Source organism: Neofelis nebulosa, chromosome 5, assembly GCF_028018385.1.
Source record: "Neofelis nebulosa isolate mNeoNeb1 chromosome 5, mNeoNeb1.pri, whole genome shotgun sequence".
NCBI lineage: Eukaryota > Metazoa > Chordata > Mammalia > Carnivora > Felidae > Neofelis > Neofelis nebulosa.
Window position 1 is genome coordinate 117,886,969 of NC_080786.1, and position 12,296 is coordinate 117,899,264.

Genomic DNA, 12,296 nt, shown 5'->3' on the forward strand with positions numbered 1-12,296 from the left:
GCAGGAAATCAGAACTGAGGAAGACTGTCTATATAAACCCCAAAGTAGTCTAAGTTAAAGAACTGAAATTTCAAGACTTCCTTCAAACTTAACTACTTGATTGTAAATTATGATGCCAGATCCATGAGCTATTTGACAAGGTGATATTTATTAAGCTGCCAAATAATTATAATTTTCATATGTTCAAAATATCTAATATCCCATGTGTGTCTTTTCCTTTGAAAATTCTAATCACTTTTCAGAGGGGTTTACATTTACTAGATACTTAGTGTTATACAAAACAATGTTCTGATCTTCCTTTGAAAATGAGACTGAAAATGCAATGACAGAAACAACTTCTTTCAAGTAAAATTAGAGCTATTTTACTTTCTGCAACTTAAATTATTTTCCCCATGTCTTAAGTTCCCATAGTAAATATTGTATTGGGAAGCTCAATCCATATTTTTTCACAGATAGGCTCCCAAACAATTTCAGTGGGAAAATTATTTGTGTGGTCCAAAGAGTATCTATTTGGCATATAGGTGTTGCCTAAATTATTATTTCCACCTTTGAGACACTGGACCAGGCAAAGTATCTGAAAGTTCACAGATTTTAGCATACTTAAATAAAAAATCATAAAAGCTAATACCCTACAGCTATTTGACAAGGGATGATGTGAACTAGGTTAAAACCTTGGGAAAATATCTTCATACTGACCTGCAAAATGGCCTTCCAGGTCAAGACAAAAAGTAGTAAAAGACCTATTGACAGAAGAAATGTCTTACTATTTTTTCCTCTTTGAATAATGGGATTGGCAAGATTATACAACTAAAGTTAACCCATACAAGGTAAAGTAATTCATATTTTACTAACACACTGTAATTCTCATTTAGTTGTAAACCTGTGTTATAATGTTACCAACATTTATAAAACCGCCCATGATTTTTGTCTTTTACGGTGATTCATTGCTGATCATCTAACTTGTACTTATTAATTAGGAGGTATTTCAATAGTTACACATGAATTCATTCTACTCCTTAAGTTTAACAACAGTCATACCTCTCCTAAATATGTTTGCAATTAAATTGGCTCTGACTGCTCAAAATAATCTGATTTGTAGTTTTTACAGAACAAAGAACTCACATTTCTTTTTAGTATCTTAAATATGCAAATCCACGGTTTAAATTTATACTGTTTGTTTTTATACAGATTCAAAAATGAACTACAATACTTTAACTCACAAGCCAAATACACTCCCTTAGTTTTCCTCTCTTTTTCATATTTTAAAAAACTTTTTACTTAATTACTGTTTAGATGGTACATTGACATAATTTTATTGAAGGTTTCCAGTAATATCATATAGTAATTCATGTAAGCATATTTGGCATTTACTTCATACAATTTATACTGTTTTCTTCACTGCCTTTTTTACTATTTGGGTGATTCTTAAATGTACATAATAAATATTTAAAATAAATCAAAGAGATATAGTTAGTTTTATACAGAGTCAAGTAAAATGGTTGGACAAATATTTTTGCTTAGTTGATTATTTTTTTTGACTCGTGATTTCTTCAAGGCAAGAGTATTATTTATTGTTATAACCTCCCCAATTACCTAAGCTAGTCTTTTATATGGTGAATATTAGGATGTAACACAGTGAGAAACTTCTGGGCTTAACATTTTTAAAATGTAGAATTTTTATTTTATTTTGCTATTGTTATTTGTTTCCTAAACTATATTATCTTAAATCAGTTAAAATCTCAAAGCCTTTCTGGGTCTACAATTAATAAAAATGTCCATCTCTAATTTTAAGGCTGCTTTTGAATAATCAGCAAAAAAAAAAAAAACATTCTAGAAAGAATTAGAGAGTGAGTCAAACACTAGATGGGAAAAATCAAGAGTGACTGATGTTCAGAAGAAGAGAAATAAAAGCTAACAATATGAGAATAGAGGAAATAACACCTGTGAGTAAATAGGCTAGAAGCTTAATGAAACTTAAAATGAAGTCTCCTCGGAAAAGGAAAACCCTATTTGGAAGAAGGTAGACCACCAATGAATAAATAATGAATAGGCAGATATATAAATTCATTAAAGACTTTTTCTCTCCCGCCAGATGTCTCTAAGGCCTAAGGTTTAAGGTAAGAGAGAGGCTGTTTGAACGGATGGGTTTGTCACATCTGTTTTAACACAGATGAAACAAGAAAGTAAGAAAGATCACACATTCCAATGACGCCAATGACTAATCATAGCAAGGATGTTCATATACCTTTAACCCACCGCTAGGCACTCTACAATGGGCCAAGTATATATTCATTGGTAATTCTAAAGGGTAGGTATTATCATTCCCCTTTTATGGATGAAGAAACTGAGGCTCAAATTGTTCAGCTGCACACTTGCTAAGCAGCATTCTGGGGCTCTTGATCCAAGCACTCAAACATTTGTCAGTGACAAGAGTATTTTGCTAAATAAAACAATTAAATTCAAACTGAAGTTTAAGGGCAAACTTGGAGGGTTTTTCTGCATCGTGTTAATGCTACCATAACTTACTATATAAATTGGTGAGAAGACACAGAAACTTGTATAAATCAAGGGTTTTATAGCCATTATAAAGCTGTCACAATGTATCTGTCTAATTCACTTGAAAGTTATTTACATTATTACTTATTACTGGCATATTTCTTTTATTAAAATAAATTCACTGGTTTGAAGAGTCATGGGTATGCAACTGCTAAGAGCAAAGTGGTGATAGAGGGTTGTCATTTTAAACTCAGGGAAAACAAGTAAATTTTTCATAATTCAAGGTAAGAAACCTGGTAATTTTAGTGCAGTAATTAAAGGAGGAGGCATCTAAGTACTAGGTGTGTAAAACAAAAACCATTTCAGCATTTTCCTAAATGCTGAAAATTTTCCTAAATGCAAAAAAAATTTACTTTATTATAGGTATGTGAGGCAATTGATTTTCGAAAGTCAGAAAAACAATATTCATCATAAATTCATAAAAGAGAAAGGTATTCTCTCAACTACCATATAAAATATTACCTTATCTCATCTGTTCATTAATTAGTTTAATGATAGTCAGGTGGATCTAGTCTTAGCTTGTTGCAACTGTGTGCGACCTAAATGTCAAATGTGCTCATTTCGAATTAGATGAAAGTTATGTCTGAAAGACCTAGTAGATTCAAAGACAGCATAAAGTATGTTCTCTCCAGAGCTTACTTTCTAAGCATGCACAGTTGGAATGGTTCATTCAGTAAGTATCCTTTCAATAAGTATCTCATGGAGAATTATACTCTGCTAGTTCAAGGCATGATGCTCCTAAAAAAAGAACAAGATGTGGCCCCTTCCCTCAAAGAACTTTCAGTTTAAAAACAACTGGAAAGAAATGCTTCTGAATTCATTAAAATGTATGCACTCATTGCAGTTCCAGAAGGTGCAAACAGACTCAGTAGTAAGTGCTAAGAAACTTCAACAGAGATTTTCAATTTTCTCTACCTCCTCTGTCAGAGTAAGCAGAATCTCCAAACCATTTTGTTATTGAAACCCTGACACGTTCTTTAAAACTTTCTGAATTGACAGAGAAATGAATGGAGAGTAAGAACTGATATCATAAGTCCTAAGTGAAACAAACATAATTATGGACAATCATCAAAAAATCTAGATGTCTTCATACATCATATCAAACACACTTTTCTATTAAGCTGCTAATGTACAAAAACAAGGAATAAAGTTTGCATTCCACAATGAATGCACAGAGATAAAACACAGAGCAACAGATTCTTCGGTGACATTAATAAGGTATTTGGTACATTAAATCTAAACAAAGTTTGTAGGAGCAGGAATATTTATAGTAACCTCCTGGTATCTGCCTCAAATGTAATTAATTGACTATATAAAAAGCCATTAGCATTCTCATTTTTTTCTCTCCAAACTAAATCAAAGCAGATAACATAATTTATTATCCAGGATTAAAAGAAATAATAATAAAGTTCACAAGGTTTCTTGGCATTCATGCAAAATTTCTTCACATCTCCAATCCTTTTTTTTTTTTTAACATTTATTCATTTTTGAGAGACAGAAAAACAATGTGAGTGGGGGAGGGGCAGAGAGAGCAGGAGACACAGAATTTGAAGCAAGCTCCAGGCTCTGAGCTATCAGCACAGAGCCCGATGCAGGGCTGGAACCCAGGAACCATGAGATCCTGACCTGAGCCGAAGTTGGATGCTTAAACGACTGAGCCACGCCAGTGCCCCTTTCACATCTCCAATCTTAAAAAGTTAAAAGAATTATGGTGGGATGTAAGAAGTAAAAATGATTTCTCCAGTGAAAGAAATCAAGTTTATTTTGATTGTCAGTGATTGAAAGCCCAAATAGTAGATGATTTAGGTTTGTAATTTTAATTTTTTTTTTTTTTTTTAATTTTTTTTTTCAACGTTTTTTATTTATTTTTGGGACAGAGAGAGACAGAGCATGAACGGGGGAGGGGCAGAGAGAGAGGGAGACACAGAATCGGAAACAGGCTCCAGGCTCCGAGCCATCAGCCCAGAGCCTGACGCGGGGCTCGAACTCACGGACCGCGAGATCGTGACCTGGCTGAAGTCGGACGCTTAACCGACTGCGCCACCCAGGCGCCCCTGTAATTTTAATTTTTAATGTTATCATCTTAAAAGAGCTTTATTGACATCCTGTAAAAACAACTCAACCTGCAATTTGACCACATCCAGCAAGTTTACCCAGGTAGCAGAAACATGGCCCAAATGCTTAAGCCACAAACAGTAAATTAAAAGAGATACCAGGATTTCCTCCTCTATCATTAAATTGAGAGAGAACTTATTTAAACTAAAGCCATATTTTAAAATTATGTATTAGAGAAACTAGCAGAAAACCAAGTCTAATACATGATTTCTTACTTTTCTTACTAATCAGTACATTACTTTTTATCAGATGAAGCATGTGTGGGTTGTTTTTTTTTTTTGTTTTTTTTTATGTGCATTTCTATTTTACCAAATTTATCACAAGCACTCTCTACCCTCCTGAAACTGCCTTTTTCTGTATTTCCAGTTTGCATGGCATGCAATTCCTGAATGACTCTTTAGTTACCAATATCTCTTTCATTCCTCTCTTATTTTCTTCCTCTAACCAGTCCTTGAAAGAGAACGGTGTACCACTTTCTATTCTTAGCTTTCCCGTGTTCTTTTTTGGCACAGAAAAGGAAGAGCAGCAACATGAAGCATCTAATTGTAGAACATTTTAATTTCCTATCATTTATATCCTCCCACACCAATACCTCCTTCCTCATTAACACTAATAACTTATTTTTAGTTTAAACTATTATTAACTTAGCTCTGTTTAATAATTCAGTTAAAAAATCTATGTTTTTTAAGAGCAAAGACCTAATATTTTAAACACATACACTCTCTCTCTCTCTTTCTCTCTCTCTCTCTCACACACACACACACACACATACACAATACACATAGATTTTTGATCTACGAATCAAACTAATTTAGCAGAGATAATGTTTATCTTTGTTTTCCTAGTGTCTAGCACAGACTTTAGTACATATTACAAAACTCGGTAATTGTTGAATAATTGAATAAATGGTGAAAAGATATTTTCCACTACTTTTTCTCATTTCAGGAAAAATATACTGTTGTGAAAAGTATATACAAGAAAAGTGTAATGCAATGGTTAGGGTTCTTGTCCTGTACAAAGATAACTTTGGTTTTAATTATAGTTCTGAAACTGATGGATGAGCGTTTTGACAATAAAATGTTTTTATCAATACATTTTTCCTATTTTCAAATGGACATTGTCCTATTTTCAGTATGCTTAACCAAACTTCAATTGTCCCAATTATCCATTTAGGCTGGAATAAATGGTTCAGAATATTTCATTATTAAGGTCAGAAAATGATCTGGTTATGAAATTTAGATCTTCTACAAAGCCTTCCTGTGGAACAAACTCAGAACACAAAACTCTAATGGGAGAGATTTCTACATATTTTGAGATTTTGAGATAATGATTCAATAAACAAATTATAAACTTTACCTTCTAGAATATGCAAGCTCCGTAAGGTAGTTAGCCTCTTCTTCTTACTCCAAAAGTTTCCAATCCCAACAGTGATGATCCAAATCTCTCAATAAAGACTTCTCATTGTTAATGAATAAATTCCACTATTAATTTTGAAATACTCAAAATTAATCTCTCCTTCCCCTACATTGCCAAAGTTCCTTGTACTCCTGGTAGAAGACTGATTGGTCTGTCTTGCATTAAAATTATTCATTTATGTATTTGTCTTTCATAGTAGATGGTGAGTTCCTGCAAGGTACATACAATTCATCTATGTTTCCCCGTGTCTGGCACATTATTACTTTGTACTAATGGATGGTCAAAAACACATATTGAATTAAATTTGGTAGACTTTTTTTGTATATCTAAGATGCTTGGTGATCTATATATCCAGATTTTATTAGATATCACCCAGGCTAAGCTTAGTCCTCCCAAAATATGACATTTTGGCTATTTAGCTAGTAACTCTTCCAAACAATCTAGAAACAGAAAAATGAGGGAAATGAACTGAAATAGATAAACCATAAATTAACAGATTCTTAGTTACTTTATGCCAACTCATTGCGGTCCTCCTCCTCCTTCAATTTACAGTACTCTTAACTCCTGTAGAATCTGTGTCTTCATGGGGTTTCTTGGTCTCTGTCACCACTGGACTAAACCACAGGGAAGCTGTGTGGATTGAGTTTGAAACTTCAACCTTGAATGAGACGGCCTGGTTTCAGATCTCATCCAGCACTTATTAAATACACGAAGGCAAGATACTTAACCTGTGAATGCTTTGTTCTCATTTTTTTGAATGGAGATAATAATAATATGTACCTATAGGTTATTTGGGGGATAAAGACAGCTCATGGATATGAGTTGGCACATAAGCACACTGTCTAGCATCTGGTAAATAATGAATGAATGTTGAAAAAATGTTTTTGAGTTCTGATACAGTGCTTTGAATGAATTTGGCATCCATTAAATATTCCTTTAAATAAAGTGAAGGACTCTTGTTTTCTTTTGTGTTAGGCAACTGAAATTCCATGGTCTCTGATCTCTATGTTAGAAAATTATCCTGAGATTTTAAAAATCTAGCTGTATATGTATTCCAAGTAGTGGGTATGTCAAGCTATTGTCCCATCCTTTTTTTTTTTTTTTTTTAAGAGTGACACAATATTTTTTTTTTGGAAAAAAACAAAATGAAAGTGATCACATGAAATATACGAAGTTTGTCTAGCTATCTTTTTATCTGTTTCCTTTCTGGGAATTACCATTCTTCTGTGTGCCTGAATATAAGCAGTGCTGATAGAATGTTGACCTGTGAGAGTCACAGCAAGCTATTTGGATCAGTCCTCAAGCTTTACTACAAAGTAAACCAAAAAAAAATTAAAAATTAAAAGAAATGAAACCGTAACAGGCACAGGAAACATCAGCACCGTCACTGACAAAAGCAGCAAAATTACAGGTTTTGCACCAGATACGGAACCAATTGGTGGAGTACTGGATTTTTTAAGATGTAGTACAGTAATGCCCAAACTAATATATTTAAATAAACATTTGCTAAATATGTAAATCAGAACAAAGTAGATTACCTCGATGCATTGTTTAATAACCTGAATACACAAAAATGTTGCGATTAAAAAAGAAAGGAAGCCAAAACTCACCTGTAAACATTAGCAAACGTCAAGATATGACCCTAGGACCACATTCCACCTGTAAATTACATCACTAAAAAAATCATCCCCCCCTTTAAATTACAATCACATCTCACTTCATGGGCCATCTCTAATTCTATTATAATTATTTTTTACTGATTTATCTTCATGATCTTTGTCTTGAAAAAATGTGCTATTAATGCATATGTATCTCATTCTGAAACTAGTATTTTCAAATGCTGAGAAAGTCTGTGATGACATAGCATTACTATATCGAAAAGATGCTGTTGATATCCTTCAACATAATAAACTACAAGAATCAAAGATATAGAACTTTGACATAAATGTTACCTCTAGGCGTAATCTTGACATAGAATGCAATAGCATAGTAGTTACTTTAAAAAAGTAGTTCAGTAAATAAAATGAGGTTAAAATAGCAATTTTGAATTCATTGTGAATTTTTTTTTAATTTTTTTTAATGTTTATTTTTGAGAGAGACAGAGACAGAATGCAAGTCGGTTAGGGGCAGAGAGATAGGGAGACACAGAATCCGAAGCAGGCTCCAGGCTCTGAGCTGTCAGCACAGAGCCCGATGTGGGACTCGAACTCACGAGCTGTGAGATCGTGACCTGAGCTGAAGTCGGACACTCAACCGACTGAGCCACCCAGACACCCTTCATTGTAGATTTTCTAAATACAAGTTAATTTGACTTTTTTTATGTGCTACTAGTTTGTCTTCAACACAGCATGTAACATAAGTTAATTATTTGTATGCTTTATTTATTTGTATTAATACTTTTATATGATTCTATTTACCTCATTGATACTTATTTTTCATTTCCTTGTAACTTTCCATATGATTATAAAAACACGAAAATTATTTTAAATCCGAACATCTAATGATTAGGTTTCTTGCTCAATGTCATATTTTATGAGATAGTTCTGCATAAATTGATGCATATTGATTTCTCTGAGAAGGAGACACATCTATTCCTGTGCTGGTGTGGATATCAGAGACTGGCTCAGTAGAGACCAAATTAGAAAGAATGGACTTTTTTTTTTAATTCCTCCTGAGCTAGGCCTTTATTATTGTATTTAAAATAATTCTCACCCATATCATATATCACAAAGAATACCACAGTGACAAAATATGATTCAAAGTGGATTATAAAGGCTGTTAAGACTTTTCTCCACTCATGTATATAAGCAGGTAGTAACTACTATGTTGTGTCAATTTTAGAACTTTCAAAACCATCCTTGGTAACAATATTTCTGTTAGTGCTTGTCAAGGATCTAAACAACATGGAAAAGTATGAGACTACAGTATAGCCTTTGCTCTCACTACTTTTTTTTTTCTTCTATAGACCTAGTCTATAGTCAAAAGCAAAGTGCTATGTTCTGTTCACATTGTTAGAAAGGTTAATTTATGTATAAAGTGTATTCATTTCTTCCGCATGTTTGAGATTTAGAATGGCTACAAATTCAATTCATGTGCAGAGTATAATAGCAAACAAAGGTATTAAAAGACTAGGTTCCAAGGACTGAGTAAGTATTTAAGTTCTCCTATGTATTTATACATGTTTTAATAATAATGTCAGTGTGTTCTTAAACACTAAACTTTGCCTAATGCTAAATTAACAAATCTTTGGATTAAATGGAAATTTTCATCTGATATGTCATATCTTACGTGAAAAAAAAGGCTATCTTTTAATTTTACGTCTATGAAAATAGAGTTTTAATAAAAATCAATTTGATGGCAGAGCTCAGATTCTTTGCTACTATATGAAGACTCGAATATGCATTGCAATTGCACACTGCATTGCAGGTACATTGCATTGCACCTAAGCATTGGTACAGATATTTTCCTGGGCAGTCTAAAGGGCCAAATCATGAAGCAGAGATTTCTTTTAAAATTACCCCTCAGTACATCAAACACTATGGTATCCACCCTGGATTTTTAAATAAAATAATCTCTATTAAAGCACTAACACATTGTAAGTGAACGTGTATTTGATGAACAGATACCACTGGAGAATACATTTTATAACAATGAAGTATGTACCACTATGAGGCAGAAAAGCAAACAATGTAGTATCTTATTCTGTTAGAATTAGATTACCTGACTGCCAATGATGTTTCTTCCCTCTACATAAAAGAGACAGTTTTGGTTTTGTTTGTTTGTTTGTTTGTTTGTTTGTTTTTCCAGTTGATCTGGAGTTATACTACCGTGGTCATTAAACAGCAGAGAACACTTAAAAATAGCATATGTAACACCTCCAGTGTGGTTCAGGCCAGCACCACATAGTCAAACACGTGAATATCTCTATAACAAACTGTGGATCAACACATCAAGTGAGATAAATTTGGTCTATAAATAGACTCTGTTCAGTTTGAGGCGTGTTGCTTGAGGCATGTTTTACTGCCGAGTGAGTTCAGGCTGCGTTCATTTCTTTCTATGACTCAATGATAAACCCACAGGTGAGTAATACAACTCAAAGGAAAATAGAGAAGACTCTTACCTTGGCACATAAAACCTCTTTCTTCATAGCCAGCATTGCACGAGCACTTGCCAATGGGTACAAGCCATTCACCTTCTGTACTGCAGTACATCCTGGGAGGATCTTCCTCCTTAGAATTGTTAACACAAGAACCTCTAACCTCCACCAGGGATTGGGAATCCATGGGTACTGTGTCTGGAAACATGGCCAGATTCTTCACCGTGAATGGGCACTTTTTGAAGTACACTCTCACAGACACCAAGGCGACACAAGCACCGACATCTTGAAATGCCAAATAAAACCCCTTTTTGTTAACAGGACCTACTTCTCTAATTTCAGTGTTGAGTTTAAGAATACGGTCTCCGAGATCCATTTGGGTGAAACTTTCATCAGCTGCAATAGTGTCAATCTTTGTAAACTGGTGTTCTCGAAATTTGACCCCATGATCATCATCAGACTCCATGTAGTACAAGTTGAAAGTCTCTTTGCAAGTTCCCAAAACCAGTGGAATGCTATTGCAATCCCGTAGAGTGAACTTGAGCTCCACATAGATCTTCTGAGCTGAGTTCCTGGGGACCCAGTTTGTCCTCAGCCAATTATTTTGACTGTGATCCATGACATTGCACACCTGGTAAGTCCTGATGGGTGTGTAATGTTCATCAACACCACTGATCTCTTCCCACTGAAGAATCAAAGGAGAAAAAAATGAGAAATAATGAAATAAGCATAATGAATAATAATGCATACAAGATCAGGGTGTTAATGGCATCTCAGAAAATACAAAATATTTAAAGAGAAACTTCCGTGTTACTCATTAAAGATCATGTTATGGAACAACTCCATAACTTTCTTACTTGTAAGTTTATTATTTGCAAGTTTCTATATTCATCGACACTAAGTAATTTAAAATTTTGACTAACACATTTGGATTGTATTGTGGTTTTTCAAATAGTCAGGAAAAAATTGCCTGGCAATTGATTAAAACCAGTCAAAGATTCCAGTATCAAAAACCTCAAATCAATTATGTCAAATAACACTATGAAATGGTTTTATTGTACATATATTTTTATTGTGTTTTTTTTTTGGTTTGTTATTTAAAAAGAGAATGAAAAATACCACTGCCTACAACAAATTTTTATTCATCTTTTTCCAATTTGGTCCAGAATTTTGTAAAATCAGTATCTAGGCATAACAAGGTGAATCTGGATGATGTCATTACCACTTATCTCCATGCATGACATTTTTTTAATATAACCATTTCAAGGAATAGATGTTGGGTGAACCATGAAAGAAAATCTGAAGTAAAAATACAAACATGCCTCCCCTGCCAACAAAATAAAAAACTAATAGTTATACACGGAAAGCAGAAGACGTAAATGTAGCGAACATTTCAATTCTTAATATGTTTTACTCCCATTGAATTTTACACAAGCAAGAAATAGGTGGCTATTTGGGTTTTCACTGTTATAGCAGTTAAGGTTATCCTAACATAACATGTACTCACTGTAAAAACACTTAAATAGTTTCAGGACTTCGTAGGACAGTGAAGCACTGCTTTCTGTTATCCTTGCGACAGATTTGGGGAAGCTTTTAAGTTAGCATCACGTTGTGGCACTTACGGTTCTGCAACTATTATACCATCTGTTTCTAACTATTACACCTGTGTCTACACTTTCTTTTTGCCATGCCCAATTTTGTCTTGTCCTACAGGAAAATACATCTTTTGCCATGTCATACTTGAATTCAAAGCCTTCTCTGGCTGACCATTATTTATACACATAACTTCACACTCTTTAGTTTGATACTGGCATTCTTCCAAAAAAGTGATTCCAAAATACATTTATATTTTTCTAAAAGTTTGAATTGAGACTAGTGAATTAGATGTTTCACTTATGCACATACTATGCTCTCGTCACTGTAAACCTTTTTACTGTTGTCAAAAGCCATGTTAGATTTTCTCTTGTTTATGGTATAACCCCAATCTGACTGTGCTGTTTTCTCCTTGATGCCTTCCATAATCCTGTAATTCTTAAGAAACATTCTGTGCTATATAATCTTTATTAAATACCTAATGCATTTACAAATTTAATCCAGTAGGCATGCTAAGATT

The 12,296-nt window shown here is 33.7% G+C and overlaps 1 protein-coding gene across 3 annotated transcripts in view; it reads right to left on the reverse strand.

Annotated features, from left to right (window-relative positions):
* Positions 1-12,296, reverse strand: part of EPHA3 (EPH receptor A3) — a 360,460-nt gene that overhangs the window by 250,759 nt on the left and 97,405 nt on the right. For all 3 annotated transcript variants that reach the window (XM_058731685.1, XM_058731684.1, XM_058731686.1), the window contains exon 3: positions 10,208-10,868. In XM_058731685.1, coding sequence (XP_058587668.1) covers positions 10,208-10,868 — 661 coding nt within the window. The remainder of the gene's footprint in view (positions 1-10,207; positions 10,869-12,296) is intronic.